Source organism: Typha latifolia, chromosome 7 (genome assembly GCF_019914945.1).
Source record: "Typha latifolia isolate L0001 chromosome 7, TyphaL0001v2, whole genome shotgun sequence".
In the NCBI taxonomy this organism is placed as follows: domain Eukaryota; kingdom Viridiplantae; phylum Streptophyta; class Magnoliopsida; order Poales; family Typhaceae; genus Typha; species Typha latifolia.
Window position 1 is genome coordinate 12,427,734 of NC_133092.1, and position 19,548 is coordinate 12,447,281.

Sequence of the window (19,548 nt, forward strand, 5' to 3'; positions counted from 1 at the left end):
ATATTTCTTTTCACATATACCCTTCTAAAATCTCTTATTTGTATATATATTTATTTATTTATTTTGATGGGTCTGAGTCGATCTAAAAAGACAAAAACATCCTCACATTAATAGCATTTTTTAAAATCTTTTTTCATCTATTAAATGGCTCAGATTTGAAGCTATAACATTAATAATAGTGGTGCAAATAAATAAAAAAAATATTATTATTACCCTGCATCCCAATCCATGGAATTAAAATAAATGTTTGCCTACAAACGCATCAAAATTGTTTTATTATGTATTAGTATCATCTGATAGGATGGAGAGAGAGGAAATTTATTTATTTTTTTAAATTGGGAATTATGTCTTCATGGGACATCAACAACGATAGGGGTGCACATTCATGGGGACATGGGGGGATGTGAACTGGGATGTGATATAGAAATGTGGATGAGATGAAGCCACATCATGGGCCATTGTTCCATGTCAATTCACATGATTCCCTGAATTAAAACAAGTATTTTTTTTTTTTTTTTTTAGTTTTCCTTTTGGTGTTATATAGTTGGTGTTGGAGTTAGATAATATTCCCATTTCAATGCTATGATGCGTCTAAACTTCTTTTTCTACAAGGATTTATTTTTTATGTAGAACTTTTTTTTTTTGACATTTTCCTTTAAAATAAACCCATGGAGTGAGTAATTAATGGAAGGCATTTTGAATATTTTACTTAATTTATTTTTAGATAAATCTTGTTTGCTTCATCGTCTTGGCAGTCTGTTGTTGAATCTGGTTCCAAAGTGCACTCTTTTCTCATAAAGAGGTTCATATCTATTTGTTGTTGTTGTTGTAATCGTTGTCTCCTCCGACCTAATTTACCTTGTAATTATTTCTCCTTTCGCTGCTGCATCTGTTCTAGCAGTCCTTGAGGCAGTTACGAATTTTTTATTTTTATTTTCTTGTTTTCTCTATTTTCCTCGAGTAGAAGGCGATAAGGAGGAAGACGAGGGCGTAGAAGAAGAGAGATCCAACAGAAAATGACGAAGAAGGGTGAGAGGGGGGCATGTAGTAAGGATTTGCAATCAGAGGCAATAATAATTGAGGAAGAGAGATCGAGAAAACTACGTGGGCAACGATAAGAAGAAGAAAGTGGATATAAAAAGAAAAGAAAGGAAAAAATAAGAGAAGTCTTCACAGCAGAGGAAACAAAGTCCGAACTCTAGCGGAGCTAGGGCTGCTCGTGATTCTAGATAACAAGACAACCATTTCAAAGTATCTTGGTGTAACTATCCCTAGATTTTAACCTAATCACTGTCTTTTAAATTCTAATCCAAAGAATCTTGCGATTAGATTCGAACCTAGGCTCCTGATGCTTCAAATTAGTATGATTAAGTACTAGCAAGAGTGCATAGAAGTGGACCAATAAAAGTGGCACGCACTACAAGTCAAAGAGCACGCATGGGAGATGGACTACCAAATTACATGTCTTCCAATCTGTACTTGGTCAAAGTATATGTTTGTCGATTTCAAACGAATAAATGCATCAAAGTTGTTTCTTGTGTTTTAATATCATCTGATATGATATATAGATGATATATTTTATCGATTATGTTTTCATGGCACATAGGGTGGAACATTCATGAGGACATACATGGGGGAATAAGAACTCTGATGTGATGTATAGAAATGTGAACGAGATGCAGCCACATCATGACCATTGTTTATATCAAAAGAATAAGGTTTTGTTTTGTTTTTTTTTCCTTTTGGTGTTATATTTGGTGCAGGAATTGATAGTATTCCCATTTCAATGCTATGACTATATATTCATGTACACTGGGAGGCTAATCGGATTGCTGACTGACTTGCTAACTCAGTTAGAACTATAGATTATAGTCGTATCTAGACTAAATCTCTTCCTTATGCTAGTTTCTGACTTTCGACTTTAAAAGAAAAGATTGCTGTGATTATATTACCTTTTTTTTTTCTAGAAAAATAAAAGTTTAACGGTGTTCCAATTAAACCGATATTGCTAAAATTTAAATCTTGAAATTAACACTCATACAACATTAGTTCTAACTTCTATCTATTTAAATAAATTTTTTTCTTAGTTTGTACAGTAGATTTTAAGGTATTTTATAAATCACATCCTGTCTTTGATAATTTTATAATTCCATCTCTTTTTTTTTCTTTATAATTCTCGTTTAATATCCTATCATTATTTTGACTAACTCATATCAATCAAATTATTAAAATACCCTCACCGCTATTTTTTCCTTCACTCTCTTCTAAAGAAGCCATGGATAATGCATATATTTATAATTTTTTTTTATATATTATAACAAAATATTTTTTTTGCTGGTTTCATTTAAATTAACAGAAGGTATTAAATGTGAATTATAAGAAGAAAAAAAAAATAAGAGTCAGGATTATAAAAATATAAAAGACGAAATGTGAATCACAAAATAGATAAAATATAAGGTGTGATTTATAAAATTTTATAGATTTAACCTAATTATTGGCTTCTTAATTCCACGCATCCTGGGCTCATGTAATTTTTGTATAATTCTCGTCAACACGTCAATCATATTGAGATCCAAATCCAAGATCGAACTCAGAGGACTAATCGCAGCTCCTATAATAATTTTTTAGAGTTAATTTTTTAGAGTTGATCCGAACTCGGACATGCTAAGTTTTATTAATAAAAATATATCAAACGAACGTAACTTTATAATTATAATTATAATAATAATAATAATTATTATTATTATATAGCCCTTGGTCCACTGAAATAGATTAGATATGGGAAAGCCAGATGGGTCGCAGAGCTCTTGTCCTTTGCCTTTTTTCCACTATGAATAGGTGGATTAATCATTAGGCCAAACTGTAGACCTTTCTGAATAAATTTCCATCCAACAACCTAACATTTTTGTTATTCGCAAATTGGTCCCTGTCTTCCAACAATTTCTTTTAATATATAAATAAAGAGGACTTTAATATTATATCTAGACTCTTGAACTATGACTCAATGTTACTTATTCATTTTTTTTTTCTTCGTTTCGAAATTATCCTCAATTATGATAGGCTACAGAGTCTTAATTTCTTTATAATAATTCTATCCTTATTAGATTAAGATGAATGGAAAAGGGTTTACATAAAGATGATTAGGAAAAGTGATTAGGGGTTGGCACTAACTAGGTGGGGGGATGAATGTTTGGTGAACAAATAGCTTTTGATTTTGATTTGATGGTAGCTTGTGGAGGTGGTAGTTGAGGTTGATTACACTATTCATTCTTCTCTTGATCACAATTGCTTGTTTTCTTGCCCACTTTGATAGCTTTTCTTTACCTACTTTGAGAATGGAAAAGGTATAGGTAGGAAAGGCAACATTCAGATGTGCTTCTCCACTTGATTCCATTCTTTTGTTCATATGGATAATAACACTTCATCTTTAAATAATAAGGTTAATTATTCATTTCTTTTTTGAGAAATTTATAATTTTTTTTAAAAAAAGATCTTATCATTTTCTCGCATTTCGCCTTTTATTTCCTCAAAAACATCCCGAGTTAAATTAATCTAACCAATTATCGATAGGTTGTGTGTATAATCCACACTCATCGGTATCTATTTAAATTTTTTTTCCGCAAAAAGAAGAAGAAGAAGAAGAAGAAGAAGAAGAAGAAAGAATAAAGAATATTTTAAGATATTTTAAAATTAAAAATCAAAATCAAAATACCCTAAATCTTGATTCAGTTGTCTGATACTATTATAGAAGTGAGTTAACTTAAGTAGAAGTATTATAGTCATTAGGTATATATCATTAATTTAACTAATCTATATGATAATAGTATATTAATTAGCCTAATGCTGGGATGATGTTGAGGTGATAAAATGAAAAAAAAAACAAATTAGTGTTCACTAAACTAGTTTAGAAAAAAATTTATTCTCAACCCAAAAGCCACCTAAGCTATAAAGTGTGTTAGATATGACACAATAAAAGCACAATTGTAGGACTTATTCTGAGTTCCATTCTTGATTTGAACATTGCCAATATTAGTTTCAGCAAATCAAGTCTAATAGAAACTCCACCAATATCTCATCAGATACAACCTCTTTTTGCTGATTCATGAAAGCCACAACATGGACTTACCACATTTCGGAGCAAATGAAAGAAGAATGTTGTGCCAAAAGAGCTCACAAAAGGAAAGAATGAGATAACATAGTTAACTGATGTTCAGATCCTATGCAGTAGCATTGCTTCCATCTGTAGATAAAAGTAATTCATATTTAGCAAGATGGGGTTTTTTTTCATCAGATTAACAGGAAAATGAGTGATAAACTAATATACCCTTGGTATTTGCCGATGTGTAAATAGGCCGCCTGGATCGCACCTGTTGGTAAGTTGAAGGCTGCACACAAGTCGACGGCAAAAATGCATGAAGAGAAACTGATGAATGAAAGCTTAGCCCAGAAAATAAAATTAAGTTCAGATATTGAGGAAATAATTGATATAGACAATAGTAATTTGTTTCACTTCCTTGATTCTCTGTGGTAAAGATAATTGCATATCGATGGAGACATATTACCTGCAACTTTGGCCTTAGCGCTTCGAGAGGTCCTTTTGGCTTCTCAATAGGTGCACCTTGCTGTTAAACTCCAAGAATTAGTAAAAGATGGATGACTTCTTTTCAGTATTTAAAAAACTTGATCATGTTGGGAGATCACATCATCACATAGAGAATAAAAGAAATCCATATTGAAGGTCATACCTTTCCTAAAGCCCAATCAGCAGAATCAAAGTAAGCACGCTCATGATCCTGGATATAAAACAAGCCAATGTGGTTTATAAATTGCAAGCAGAAGTAGAAATGCAATATATATTTTTCGGCTATATGTATTTGATGGTTGGTGATCATAATAATAAGTAGAAGGTCAAGTACCTTGGAGATGAGTGGTGGTTTCTTTGGTATAATTCCTCCATACTTTCTCTTGATTACTTCCTCCTGGACATGAGGTAATATAAGAGGTTTATCTTCTTAAAAGATCATCTTGATTTGATCAGTGTAGCTCAAATAAAATTTGTGGATGTTTGGCCAACAAAAAAATTGTAATGTAGTATGTACATGATATCAAACTTCATAGCAAACACTGGAAGAAGAAAAGAATATAACCTCTTGTTGGGTTGAGGGCATGAGTTTCTCAGCAACATGCTCATTAGTATCAGCACTTTGCATGTCTGTCATTGTGCACAAACTACACCAAAAGAAGAAAAAAATCGAAGTTGTATTAATTTCAGCAATCCCAGACATAAAGCTGACAAGTTGACATTACATGTTCATAAACTTCAAAAAAGAAACTCCTTTGATAAGAGTATCTTCACTTAGGTAACTTATGCTCAACAAATGCAGCAGAAAATTTCACTTCTATCTGTGTTAGAACCACCACAAAAAGATCATATACTATCATGTAAAAAAAAATGAAATGTTATACCAACTTATGCAGACAGAGCCTTCAAACTCAAAGTGATGCACAACCAGTGGTTCCCACAAAGAATCCTTCAATTGAGATAAGCTAATATGAAAATATAGATCTAACTCCCACATGATAAAAAAAAATCATGAGAAGAAATAATCCTATTTGACCGCTATACATTGCCAGCAGCAAGAAATAGAACAACTGCGAATTTCAAGTAATTGGCTAAGCCACTAAAGTAGCTAAAATAGTGATAAATTCTGTCAGTAAAATAGGTCCTATGGGAAGTCCATTGATTCCCAGTCTCTAGTGGAAATCAGAAACATCTATCCATTTAAAATCTTCTTTCAATAGGGAAAAAGTATGCCTTACAGAAGGGAAGCAAAAAATACTCAAACAAATAGCTGCTGGGATGTCGGTAAAAGAAAATGACATGACAAGATGAATAAAGCATAATCTGCTAGTCCAGAAAATGAGATGAGAAGAAGATCAATAAGCATGATGGTTATTGAGTTCATAAGGAGCATGCACCAAATCAGCTGTCATCTCATAAATATGTGATGGAAATGAGTTTTAGGAGCTCATAAAAAGTATGCAATACAGTTATCTCACAGAAAAAGTATGCTGATATATAGATATAACCTGCACATTATGGGCAATACAAATATATGATCTATTTTAATGTCATTTGTCAAAAAGTTTTGGGTGTAACTTAGCAAATAACCAAGAAATCATCTCCAGTGTAGTCTATGGACCATGCGAGAAGATAAAAGTATGGACAAATATTAATTGTTAGACAGGTTAGGAATAATAATTCAAAGTGATTGATGGTAAACGATCATAGTATTACTTAGAGGTCAAAAAATATTCTTTAGGTGCACTTAATTAAAGTGTAATGTTTACCGCTTTGTCGTTTGAATCTGAATAATTTAATATCCTTCAAGAATTAGGAAGAAATGTCATTTTCCTCCCATTGATGACATTGCATCTCACACAACCCTTACCTTGTGTAGCCTCAACCAAAAGGTTGTCAGCATTCAAGAGCCTTGCGTCAAGGCAAAATGATTCTCATTAAGCCTTTCCCAGGCAACAACCAAAGCATCACCAAATTTAAAAAGGAGAACATAAGAAATAATTTAAAAAATCACAAATTCAAGGGTAACACAAATTTGCCAATGAATAGTTACAACCAACAAAAGTGAAAAAATACAAGAGAATATGTAAACGCTAATATCAAACTGATAATTCCAAGTGATGTCACCATGTAGTACTCCATGACCTGTATCTTTGGAAATAGATATAGTTCAGCTTGTTCTTCGCATCAACATAGTGGGAGTGTCTAGGATAACTTTTAACACTACAGCTCCATTGCATGGTTAACAAGAAAAAACTCATGACCTATAACATTGTTCAAACTATGAGGGCAGTTTATCATCTTGCATGTGCTCAGTAGTCAGTACTCAGATTCCAAATGCTCGCTCACAGACCAGATGAGCCTCATAATGCTGCAAGATTGCTTAGTATGTGCAAAATAAGGGCAACTATGGCAAAGCGCTAAAATCTAGAATCTATTTGCTGCGCAAGCAAGAAATGATGAATTGGGAAAATAATTGCGAAGGAGATTGGGAATGTTTAAAACTAGCGAAGAAAATTTAAGTGCCTTTTTCCATTGTTCCATTCCAACTAAAAAAACATTCTACATGAATTTTCCCCTCAATGTAGAAATGTAGATAGAGATTTATATTGCACTTCTAAGTTCTAACAAAGGGACAGAAGCCGCGGAGGAATACATCTGACTCTCATTATTTTTTGTACTGCTCAATATAACTCACGGTTAAACTGAATCCAAATATTAGGAATCCATAGTAACTGAATTGTCATCCCCTTCTATTCTCCTTGAGAAAAGTTGTAATCACACAAGTGGAAGATTTCTATTTACCTAAAGTTGAAAATATGTGATCCAAAAACAATGCTTCATCTAGTAACCATTCAATTCTATTATCTAAATTGTAAATCCTAGAGAAAGGGGAAAGATGGGTTTTTCCCTTGCTGTAAGTGCATTTTGTTCACTTGATCTATAACTTTTTAGGGGAAAAAGGAATGAACTAAATTAATGAATATATATTGATCCATCGACCCTACAAACTTATTCATCTCTTCTCAAATCACCAAATCAACATAACAAATCTACTCACAAAACAACCAATCAAACCAATTACCTATCACAAATCTAAGGCCACATGGGAAAACAAAAAAAATTAAACTACTATATCTGCACTAAGGAGATCAAGAAACTGGTACAAAAAGGACGATAAAAGATTTGACAAAGATCAAAACTTTAGAAGGAAAAGAGGATTACGAGCGAGAGAGATGATGATGATTGCAAAAAGTTACCTTTTTCGATGCAGTTGATGGTAGCAAGATCGAATGAGACATTGAACAAAAAAGAAACAAAATTTATGTAAAGAGAGGGAGAGAGAGAAGCCAAACACGAAATCGTAAACGCCACGTGAATTGATCTGTTTGTGGTTGTGCAGTAAACATGGAGACGCGTTTTTTTTTGTAAAGATTAAAAAAAAAACGCGCTTTAGTTGTATTTTTTTTTCATTTTTTTTCTAGGTGTTTATAATCCCTAAAATTTAGATGAGAGGTATTCTAATTTCTAAGTCAATTTTTAAACATAGATATTGTTTTCCAAGACTATATTTTATTTTGAAAAAAAAAAAACTAAAGTTGCATATTCCTGTAGAGTAATTTGTAAATTATATATTCTACTAAGCTCTTTTTTAATGTTTTTTTTATAGAAAATTAGTGCATAAATTAATCATACGCTAAATGTAAAAAAAAATAAGGCTCTTAAGAAATGGTTCACATAAGTTTAAATTACTTATTTCAAAAAAGAAAATTTCATCTAAGTTGATAAGATCCTAGCAGTGGTTAGTGTGATAACCTTGTTAGCTTATTTGCTTAGTCTATTAACCCAAATAACAAAAATATAAATCTAAGAAGAAAACTAATCCACCAATAGCTCATAATAGTGACAGAGTTCATCCATTTGATTAACTTTTATGATATTATTATTATTATAAAAGAAACAACCATCAAACTGAAAAAACAAAGTTACTGAATCGAAAATGGCAACAAAAAAAAAAAAATTCATTCCTGGTTGTCCATTGGAGGTTGGTCATGCTCCAAGAACTCCTCCACTGTCACAGGAAATCCAACCTCCTCCTCCTCCTCAAAGCAGCAAGAAGAAGCCTTCCCCAGAAGCAAATGGGCCAACCTCGCCGGCTCTCTCCTCCCATGGCGGTAGTAATACCCAATCCAGCCATCCAATCTCCTCCTCTCCTCCTCGCATTTCGGCCCCTTCAACCCCACGACCTTCAAGTAGAACCCATCGTCGAAGCTACACCCACCGCAACTCTCCTCCATCGACAGACCCAGCAAAGACATCAACTTTTCGATCTCCTCCTCCTCCTCCTCCTCCTCGCCGTCCTCGTTTCCTTCTTCTCCTTGCTCTTCTTGCGCGGCGGAGAAGAAGTCGAGCACAGGGCCGCTGCTTTCTTGGGTGCCGGCGGAATCGGGGTTTGGGTAATCGAGGAAGATCGGAGAGCTCCACGATGGAGATGAAGATTGATTCGATTTGGTTGGTGGTTTCTCCGATTCCAATCTGGACTCGACTTGCTCGAGATCGGAGAAGAAACGGGCGTGGGGAGATAAGTAACGGTCCATTGCGGCAGCGGCGGCGGCGGCGATCTATGAGTCTCTCATACTAGATAGTATAAGATTTTTCTCTTCCAGTTCGCACCTTACCTTATATATTTATTGGATTTTACTCCTTATCTTTATCAGATAAATAGAAAATTACGGGAGTCTTACTAGAACAAGGATAAGCATAACGAACCCGATTGCAATTATAATTAGAGAGGTATAAGTATACGGTATGATACGATGGTTTGCAGATTGTTTCAGAAGCAAAAGCTAGCAATACAAGGTACCTTGTTATTATTTTCATATGATCTAAATTTTCTTCTTTTGATCCTATTACTATCTTTTTATATTTGTTCAAAAGTTTGTAAAACCCTTCACTCCATTAGTTTTCCCTCCAGATACTAATCTTATGTCGTATTCCTTATTTGATATTGTTATAAAGGGTTAAATCTTAAATGTGATCTAAGGTATTGTTTGTAAGATGATAATATAGTAATCGATAGAAACAGTGATTGTGCTTTGACCCAATCGGAAAATCTCTGTCCCAAAAAATCTAGTTCAATTTATTTTAGGTAGGATATAAGTATGTAGGGTTATATATGCATCACTATAAAACTTAATCGAATTATTTTTTTCTTCCATAAGTTATCCACTAGCCTATCTTGTCAGCTCTGAAGACTGTAGGGTTTTAATAACGAGTTAAATAATTATTGGATGCACTTCCTCTGTACTTATATTTATTTGAAGTATCTCATTTTAATTTTTTTAATACTATTTTTCATAAGAGAACTATTTCGAACTTTGTTTGTTCTTCTCATGCTTAGGTGCAAGAAAATGACTGCCAGTAAATTGCCTGTTAACAAAAGAGTTCCATGGCTGGTGCCTTTTCTGAATGCCAAATTTTATGAACCTTGTTCTACTCGAGATTGTCAACGCAGGAGCACCATTTTTTGTACAGTTTGCATGGGTAAACCTTTCTGCCTGAGATGCAAAGATGAACATAAAGCCATACATAAGGACCATTATCTACTAGAGGTAAGTTACTATCTAACTTGTTAATTTTCTTTCTTTTTTTTTTTACGAAAATTTTATACTTACCACTTATATTTTGCTTTTATTATGATCTACACTCTACCATATGGGTAATGTTTTGCTGTTGTTGCCTCAAAAATACCATGAGTAAATTTAACCTAATAGCGGCTGATGGAATAGTGAATATTTTGGCACTTTTGGGAAAAAAAACTAAAATACCCCTTGGCAAAGTTTTACCAAAGGGAACAGAGGTACTATCTTAGAGGTGAGTGTCGCAAGTTGACTTACTTAGGGGTATTAAGTTCATTATGTTTATATAGTTAATTTAACTCATGGATGTTTTTGAGGATGTTTTTGAGGCAATAAAAGCAAAACACAGGGGTCGATATAAATTAGGGTAATTTTTTGTAATGATTTTCCTTCTATTCTTAACTGATGCACCCTTATCTCTAATTCCCTACTAGAAAGATTAGTGTACATCATGCTATGCAAAATTTTCTGATGCAGGTTGTGAAGTCGACTTATCAAATTGCTGTCAAGTATGAAGATATTGATTTCTTGGAGATAAAGGACATTAGGATCAATATTATCAATGCCAAAAGAATCATCTTTATTCACTGCAGGCAAACCAAGAATATTTCAAGTTTAAGGCAGGAGGGGCACTGCATAATGTGCAATTGGCCTTTGGACCAAAAGGGTTCTTATTGCTCAATAGAATGCCAAGTAATAATCAATGAATATCCAAAAATTTGGATGCAATCTTTGTATTCTTAGAGAACTCTTGAGTTAATTATTTTCCTGTTTATTTATTGCCATCCTATGTACCTGTATGTTTCAGATTGGTAACTATGCTACTGGTTTTATCTCTAGCTTCTCAAGAACTCTCCAGAAGTAAAGAATGAGCTGGAAAAGTTAAGTTTTCCATCAATATCCAGATCTTCAAGTGCATCAAGAGTAAGAATTCCCTGCCTTGAATCTCAAAATGCAGCTTGCAACTCCACTTTATTATTGTAATTGTGTTAATCCTTGTCTACTAGTACTTATTGGCAAAGGAGGATCCATCTAGCATACATGAAGTTTTACCTCTAAATTTTCATTTTTATATCTGAATTGACATCTCTATCCATGATTCTTTACAGTTTGGAGAATGACCCTCTGCTCCACCTTTTTTTCTTGTTTTGCTATATATATATGTGATGGCATATGCTAGCTTAAGTTCTATTCTACTCTAGTTTATTTTTCTTGTGTTACGCCTGATATGTTGCTATTTCTGTTAATCTTTTTGCAGCCACTTGAAACTTTACATCAAAGAGAACCTGACCAACCAAAATTAAATCATTCATCTACTCAGGCTCTAAGAAAATTAAAGGTAAGATGCCGATATCACTTTTGAAGATTGATTGGCTTCTACTTTATAAGATTGAGCAGAATTCAGTCATTATATTCCCATTGCTACCCATGCAAGTAGTTATACAAGAATTGCCTAACTTAATTATATTGATATCTCTATGCATTTCAACTTAGATGTATTTACCAATTATAATTCATGCGCATGCTCATACTTCAAAGGTTTAGATAATCTTTTGCTTTTATCACCTGTATCTTTTTGTAGATTCCTCTGAGAGTTTCGAAAAGGAAGATCAAGTTAGTAGAAGAGAGCAGCGATGTGCCACAAAAGCTTAGTTATCGAAAATGGAGTAGAAAAGGAGTGCCTCAGCGATCGCCCTTCTTCTAAACTTTTTCAAATTCTCATCATAACTAGTTATAATCATGTGATGTACTTATAATTTACAGAATTACAGGTACATGTATATGATTTTATCGAGTGCCGAATTATGTAAAAAAAATGAGAGAAAACATCAAATTGTACTTTTCTTATGAGTGAATTTTTGTTTTTCAAACAATTATTCAGATCCTTCTTTTGCAGATATTACGGCAAAAATTTACCATACAAAGACACAGGGAATTTATATTTTTATCATTTGAGACTTATATTGTTGCTTTCATTGTCTCAAATTGCACTTTATTAAGCTACATGTGCAATTACCACAATGCCCTTATTGTGAAAAAAAAGCCTTTGAAGTGATCAACAACCACAAATTTATCTCATCTACTCCCAAGAAGTGATCAATATATATATATATATATATATATATATATATATATATCAGAAAATTGAACACAAATTTACATCTCATTAATCACTTTGTTTGCTTCACCAACCCTTCATGACCTGCAAGCATCAAGTACTTGTCTTTCCTTGTCATCCCTGTGCACTCAAACCCTAATGCATCTCCCAGCTGCCTCTGAACCCTATTCGCCACCTCCAGCTCACTACACCCCCCGGCGCACGTTAGCTCCGCCGGCACACTCTCAAGGAACTTGACGCAGTATTCTGCCGTCGGGTTCATCATGAACAGGATCGGATCCAGCCACTTCCTCCCGCTCGCCGTCGTGCCGTGCAACATGCAAACCCTAACCCCCACCGCCACCGGCGTGATGTCGTCGGTGAGCCTAGCAAACAGTGAGCTGAATCGGAGAACGTACGGTTCTCGGCAAGTAGTGCCCTCAGGGCAAACAATAACATCTCCTTCAGTGAGTACCTCCTTCATGGTATCGAAGTCCGTTTCTCGGTTCCTCGTTAACCGCACGGTCCTCATCGGCGCTATAATCTCCGACAGCTTACTTAAACTGTACGTGACGGCGGTCACCTTCTTCCCCAGTGCAGTGCTCACCATGACTGGGTCTAGTAAGGTCTTGTGGTTGCAGACATAGAGGATTCCTTTGCGTTTGATAGATTTATACTTGTGGTTGTCGGATTGAACCCTTAGATGGATGCCGGTGACGGCGCTGACGATGTATATGAGCTCGTAAGGGAGGGCGATGCCGGTCGCGATTCGGATAATGGCTAGGGTTAGCCCTAAGGGTAGCCACAGGAAGAGGGAGAAGGTGGCAAGTGGGGAGGGTAAGAATGCAAGCCTGCCATCATGGAAGATTAAAGGTTTTGGATACTTTTCTCTGGGCATTACTGAGCTTGCACCATTGTTCACCACATAGATTTCCTGAGACAAAACCATGCATGATAGAAGTTAGAACTTATTTATATAAGAGAACCTTTTGTTTTTATCTCTCTCTCTCTCTCTATATATATACCACCATCTAAATTTGATATTTAGATGTATATTCTCATTGTGCAATATGAAGTAGAGTGACGGTATATAAAAGAATAAAATCACCGTTCTCTATCCGCTTAAGTTTTTAGAGTAATTAAGTCATGAGTTATCATAGTAGCAGAGGTTTCGAGTTTGAATCCTGTCAAGCCTATCTGTTACTTAAAATATAATATTTATGTTCGTCTAATTCAAATCCAAGAAGTATATATCAACAAAATAAAAAAAAGATCAAGATTGTAACAAAAGATTAGAGCAAACCTTGCAGTGAGAGATGAAGAAAAGGTGGACATTTGGGTTGCTAGAGCTCACGAGCACTACATCTGGCCTGTTCTCCTTAAAGAGATCTCTAATGGCCCTTTGTTTCACATCCAGAGAAGAGAACTTAGATATTAGACCAGAGAAGTAGTAGTTGCCAACCACTTGTAGCTCACTCCCCACAACCTCATCCACTTCCAAGTACTCCCTCAAGAACCCTTCCACCATAACCCTTGGCAAACTAGTGACCACCACCCTCCTCCTTGTTGAGCTCATCACCTCAAATGCATGGAAATTGAGGCTCTCCAAGTAGAACTTTGGAAGCACCACTCTTGCCACCATCTCCATGTCCCTAGTCCTCAACCCACAAAAGGTGATGAACACCATAACCCTAATACTAAGCTCATGTTGGTATCCTAAAGCCATCAAAAAGGGAACAAAGAGGAGAAGTACAAGAGCTCTTAAGGGACTGCCACCTTCAAAAGCAACCAGCATGAAGAAAGGAAAGAAGGATTGAGTTCTAAGGAGAGTGGTTTGGAAGTCACAAACTAGGGATGATGACTTGGTTACAGCCGAAGGAGTAGTACTAGTAGTAGTAGTGGTGGTACAAGAAATGGTCTTAAGAGGTGGTTTGGGTGCAAAGGAGGAGGAGGAATACTTCCTAGGTTGGAAGACAAATCCTATGATGTTAAGTGCAGTCCTTTGGCATGAAGCTAGCCAATGTTTAGCTACACTAACTTGGACCACAGGAAACACCATCTCTTTTAGTTATCTCACTTTAGTCTTCCTACATATCTCTTCTCCAAGACCAGGCATATATATATATATATATATATATATATATATATATATATGCATGTGGGTGTGTGCACCAACCTAATGGAATTTATGAGTTAGGTGACTGGCACTGCCAACTTAACACCTGGTTAAATTGAGAGAGAGAGAGAGAGAGAGAGAGATTTAGAGAGGTTTGACTTTGGAATTAATGTTATTGGGAATGAAGATAAAGTCAATGGTATGATCATGATGTATAATATGCTTGTCCTTTCTTTATTGGGGTAATAAATTAATTAAAGCTTCTGTTGCATTGACTTGGATTGAATTTAATAGGAGTGTTTGGCTTTGGTAACTTTTTTTGGGAATGTGGCCTCTGGGCATAAATTTGGGAAAGAAGTATGAATGATATTTTGATATATCTGCCTGTTTTGCTCTCATGGCACAGTAAATTAAAGCTTCTGCTAAAACGTTAGACTTTTTCTTAAGAGAGAGAGATATTCATCAAGTTCCAAAGCACTACAAAGCTTGATACACAAATGATTAATTAGAAACTTACTTTGGCGTATAGTACTAGATGCGTATTCCTTCTGATTATAATGAGCAGTCATCAGCTAGAATTGAACTTTATTCTCCATCTTAATTACATTGAGGTGAATAGAATAACAAATTGTGTATATTAGCTTCACATTCCAACTTTGATGCACGTCTCCTTTCTTAATATCTACTAGTTTTGATTCAGAAAGACTTCTAATCAAAGTTTATTCAGTATATCACATGCCATCATCCTGTTATCTATTCAAGAAATATTAACGACAAGCAATCTAGTTTCGGTTTTGTACTTGGTTAAAAAACTTAACATTTGGGTCAGTTTCACTTCCAGTTTTATTATATCAGTTTTAGACCTCTTTTAATAAATAGTCTTCTTTATCTTATTACTCAATGAATCATATAAAACCTAGTAGTATTTAAGCAATGAGATTGATATTGAGTTAGGTACGAATTGGATTCAAGTCAAATCCAACTTAGAATTAAAATAATATTGTAAAAAAAAGTGTAATTAGGGTTATTTTAGTTGGATTATAGTTTCAGAAGAAACTTCAAACCATGGGTAAGAGACAAAACCATCAGGTTGGAGGAGTAGATATTAAAGTCAATGCCACATTCCTATACACAGATTTAACTCCAAGGGCAGCTCTGAAACAATCAGGAGATCATTTATTGAAAACATAAAGAGTTTGCACTTTGCAATTCCCCTTATTAAGCTAATCTTTTGGGAATCACATAGTACAAAAATTATCAGAACAATCATACACAAATGCCTTCCTGATAACAGAGACAGATTCCTATGATGTATAAAAGACAACTCTTTTAATCCTCTTCCAAAGCACTGCAAAAGTTTTGACTTGTTATTAAGAGCCAAATCTCTCTCTGTCATGAGGAGAGGAGTAATCTATGTTAGGTCCAATTGGTATAATTCCATTTGGATTTATAGAAGGATGGCTTCTATAGTAGTGCTTCTTTATGTGATCCATATTCACTGTGCTGCTCATGCCTGGAATCTGGTATATATCTTTGGTATAATTGAACAGATTCGGATATTCGCGTAATAGCTTCTTGTTGCACTTGAAATAAACAGAATAAACCTGCAGAGGAGATCAGCAAATGGCTATTCATCAGATGAGTAAATAATAACATCAGAAATCCAAAAACATCACTTAAATGCTCCAATTGTGAGACTCCAAAGATGAGAGTAATTTAGTTGTAAATTTCATTGTCGTTTGATAGTTCTTCGAAACTATCAGCCTTGCAGAGTGAATTCAAACTTTAGCATTGCAGATTGGATTGTGAACTAAATTTGATCCAAACAAGTTGATTTTAATGCTACTTAGGAAGAATAGAAGTCAGGGCTCATCATGAATAATAAAAGAATTAGAAGAGGGGGCACATAAATCATACCTCATCAAACCTTATGAGAGTAACAAATAGGCGAATATCTGCTTCAGTTAGCACATCGCCGCAAATGTAGCGCTGCTTACTCAAGATCTCCTCACATTTATCCAAGGCTTGATATAGCTCTGCCACAGCCTACACAACCAGAAGAATGCAGTGAAAAATTGAAAAAAATAATTAGAATGAATTAATGTTATAAGTAACAATATACCTCATCATAAGGGCCTTGTTCCTTAGTGAATCCACATTTATATACACCGCGGTTTATTTTGTCAAACACCCACTCATTGACCTCATCTATCAAAGGTTGCAGGCTTACAGGGTACAAATCCAAGTTAGCATTCTCTGCAACACCATTAAATTCACTGTTGAACATGCGAATTATCTCCGCACTCTCATTGTTAACGATAGTTTTTAGCTTTTTATCCCATAGAACCTGCCAAATGATACGTTACAAAAAAGTTACAAGGATTAAAAGAGAAATGGATAAGTGAATGTTTAATAGTAGACTTACAGGAACACTGTATCTTCCAGTATAATTTGAAGTAGCCATCTCATAGAGTTCTCTAACACTTTTAGCCCCATTCAGAGGATCAGGTTCAGCTCCTTGTTCTTCTGTGCTCAAAACTGGGAAGACCCATCCAAGATGCTGATCATTCTCTTTGGTCCTTTCCCATATTGGTTTAACAGCCTATATATTTGTAACATACATTGGAAAAGTATCAATGCATATTATGTGATACGACAAAAATAACGCAATTGGAATTAGAATTACCGTGTAACTTATCGCGTTTTCGAGGCCTTTGAGCTTCAGAACGGTAACACATCTGGATGCCCAAGGGCATGCATATGATATATACAGATGATATCTTCCAGATTCTGCCGGAAATTGTGATGTCTTATCCTTAGAGATAAAATTACTAAAGCTTGTTGTTGACATTGCTGAATGAGGTATCTGAAGAAAGCCAGTAATGAGCAATTCAGACTCTCAGTGTACATGGGATAAGATTTGATAGAGGAATTATCGCATTGGGGAAAGCTTAAACATTAATAGTAGACATATCAGATCTCAAGATGCAGAATTATGCTTACGAATTGGACTATGGAAATAAGATCAAGCACATCAACATGAATGAAATTAAACAATAATGGGTCACTCCCAAATAACACATTGATCTATATCCAAGTATAACGCGACTTTTTTCTTCCCTAAATTGGGTATGGATAGTTGTGTATAATCTCAGCAAGTAGGTAAATTAAAGACCCAAAACTAAAAGACCCCAACAATTAAAGAAAGACGAATGGGGAAGAAGTCAACAAACCTTGATACTGGATAAAATGGATTTGGGAGAGAGAAGGAAGCGTGAGAAATGAGCAGGTGAGAATGAGATCATGCAATTCCTCTCGTTTTCCGAAAGCTCCAGAGAAAGTTGTTCAAAGATTTGTGGAAAGTTAATGGTGTTTATATAGCAGGAAAGGGTTTAGAATGGTCAAATGGATCGAAACGTAGCCAATGACGTCCTTCGAAGTTGGAAATCGGTGGCGGTCCATTCAATCTACTGTTTTAAAATCAATTGATTCATATAATTTCATACGACAATAACATCAAGACAAGACTATGGATTTGATTCTCTCCTCAAATATTAAGGTAGAATATTTCTTGGAGTAATTATATACGCATGGTTTGAGTGAAATATGCTAATTATACAAATTCAATATTTAAGAAAAAAAAAATCATTCCTTTATTTTATTCTATGATAAAAAGTTTCACATAGAGTAGTTTATCCGCCATTAATATCTTTCAGATTGTGACCAGTCAAAGAATAAGCTGTGGAGCTCACCATCACATCAACGAACGGTCTAGATTTTATTTTTTATATATAGTATAAAGTCTTCTCTTGAAGAATTATTTTAGAAACAAAGAAATTGGTGTTACGACCAGAAGACTTCATTGTCTGGATGCATTTCTCCTTTGGAAAACCTCAAAGCATTTGCACTTTTTTTCTCCTTATCATCTATATTTTGTTAATATATATATATATATATATATATATATATATATGAATTGAATGGTATATTTTGCTAATTATATGTGAGTATTGTTTTTAAGATTAGAATATCATCTGACCTCTCTTAATTGTTTCATCAACTAAACTTGGAACACAACCTTCAAATCAGCATGCACATTATTCAACATATAAGTGCTTACATCCTCACTTTTGGGCCCCGCCGGCTATTGTAGATCTCCGGCAATGCCCCATAGAGCCGACCATGAGCCGGTTTCCGGCAATGCCGTTGACACTGATTATAGTCCTCACTTTCCGACAGCGGAAGCCGGTCGAATGCAGCTGCGGCGAACGATGCCGCCATGACCACCACTGGCCCCGCCGCAACTAGACCTCCGGCCACGCTGCCGCCGATAACTTGCCCTTGCGGCCCGGAAAAATTTACGGTTAGCCCAGTCACCGCTGCCGCCGGCTCTGTAGCCAAAACCGGCGGAGGAAAGAAGCACCCGAGTAGTGTCAGAATCTCAAAACGGCCGTCTAGGTTCAATATGCCGCCGCCGGAGACACGAAGCATGGCTTTTGACACACATCCACTAGCCCCGAGCAAGATTACTCCACGTCGCTGCCGCATGGCAAAGCCGGCGATGCACTTTGCGACGTCGCAACCGGAGCCCACCTCCATGGTATGAGCTCGGAGCACGTTCAGGTTCTCGTAGGTTACAACCACGGGTTGCTTCGCCCAGTTCCTGGAGCCGGCCGGCCGTCCCTGGCGGCGCCGGAGAGAGCATGGTTTGGCGTCATGGGAGTCAGTAAGGTGGCTGGCAATAATAGCACTTGCACCAGCCATGCATGCAATGGTTGAAAAGATATGCAACTAATGTGGAACTATATAAGTAGCAAATGAGAGACAATATAGTTTCTAAGGAATAGGTAAGTGGTAGGAGAACTACGAATTTTTAATTTTTCTAAGAGTAAAATTTTCAGAACTGGCTAACATCCAACTGCTATGTTCTTCATGTTGATTGCGTTCCGCAACTAGGTCTATCTATATCATTTTTGAACACTCATGAATCATATAATAAAGAATTATGCTCATTCATTAATGAAAAAAAAAGAGAGAAAAAGATGGCTATTAGATTTCCTACAATTGATCCTCTTCACTCACTGGATAATTGCGTAGCAGTCTCTCTTCTCTT

At 35.4% G+C, this 19,548-nt stretch overlaps 6 protein-coding genes across 6 annotated transcripts; 1 reads left to right on the forward strand and 5 right to left on the reverse strand.

The window, feature by feature from the left end:
* Positions 1 to 3,962: 3,962 nt before the first annotated feature.
* LOC140791766 (uncharacterized) lies at positions 3,963 to 7,977 on the reverse strand. The gene is made up of 7 exons (XM_073142410.1): positions 7,843 to 7,977; positions 5,148 to 5,229; positions 4,917 to 4,979; positions 4,746 to 4,793; positions 4,563 to 4,622; positions 4,325 to 4,385; positions 3,963 to 4,240 (listed from the first exon to the last, which is right to left on the reverse strand). Exons 2-7 carry the CDS (start codon positions 5,217 to 5,219, stop codon positions 4,218 to 4,220), a joined length of 327 nt encoding a protein of 108 aa, XP_072998511.1. The 5' UTR covers positions 5,220 to 5,229; positions 7,843 to 7,977; the 3' UTR covers positions 3,963 to 4,217.
* A 525-nt stretch (positions 7,978 to 8,502) lies between these two features.
* Positions 8,503 to 9,180, reverse strand: LOC140791824 (uncharacterized). Its single transcript, XM_073142484.1, has one exon. It carries the CDS (start codon positions 9,178 to 9,180, stop codon positions 8,605 to 8,607), a length of 576 nt encoding a protein of 191 aa, XP_072998585.1. The 3' UTR covers positions 8,503 to 8,604.
* Positions 9,071 to 12,095, forward strand: LOC140791822 (uncharacterized). The gene is made up of 7 exons (XM_073142483.1): positions 9,071 to 9,199; positions 9,301 to 9,442; positions 9,984 to 10,194; positions 10,699 to 10,914; positions 11,062 to 11,145; positions 11,480 to 11,560; positions 11,804 to 12,095. Exons 3-7 carry the CDS (start codon positions 9,994 to 9,996, stop codon positions 11,924 to 11,926), a joined length of 705 nt encoding a protein of 234 aa, XP_072998584.1. The 5' UTR covers positions 9,071 to 9,199; positions 9,301 to 9,442; positions 9,984 to 9,993; the 3' UTR covers positions 11,927 to 12,095.
* Positions 12,096 to 12,392: 297 nt separating this feature from the next.
* LOC140792846 (glycerol-3-phosphate acyltransferase 1-like) lies at positions 12,393 to 14,378 on the reverse strand. The gene is made up of 2 exons (XM_073144066.1): positions 13,623 to 14,378; positions 12,393 to 13,253 (listed from the first exon to the last, which is right to left on the reverse strand). Exons 1-2 carry the CDS (start codon positions 14,376 to 14,378, stop codon positions 12,393 to 12,395), a joined length of 1,617 nt encoding a protein of 538 aa, XP_073000167.1.
* A 1,213-nt stretch (positions 14,379 to 15,591) lies between these two features.
* LOC140792383 (uncharacterized) lies at positions 15,592 to 17,822 on the reverse strand. The gene is made up of 6 exons (XM_073143352.1): positions 17,669 to 17,822; positions 17,122 to 17,301; positions 16,861 to 17,037; positions 16,558 to 16,782; positions 16,353 to 16,481; positions 15,592 to 16,039 (listed from the first exon to the last, which is right to left on the reverse strand). Exons 1-6 carry the CDS (start codon positions 17,738 to 17,740, stop codon positions 15,806 to 15,808), a joined length of 1,017 nt encoding a protein of 338 aa, XP_072999453.1. The 5' UTR covers positions 17,741 to 17,822; the 3' UTR covers positions 15,592 to 15,805.
* Positions 17,823 to 18,551: 729 nt separating this feature from the next.
* Positions 18,552 to 19,199, reverse strand: LOC140792847 (AT-hook motif nuclear-localized protein 16-like). Its single transcript, XM_073144067.1, has one exon. It carries the CDS (start codon positions 19,197 to 19,199, stop codon positions 18,552 to 18,554), a length of 648 nt encoding a protein of 215 aa, XP_073000168.1.
* Positions 19,200 to 19,548: the final 349 nt, after the last annotated feature.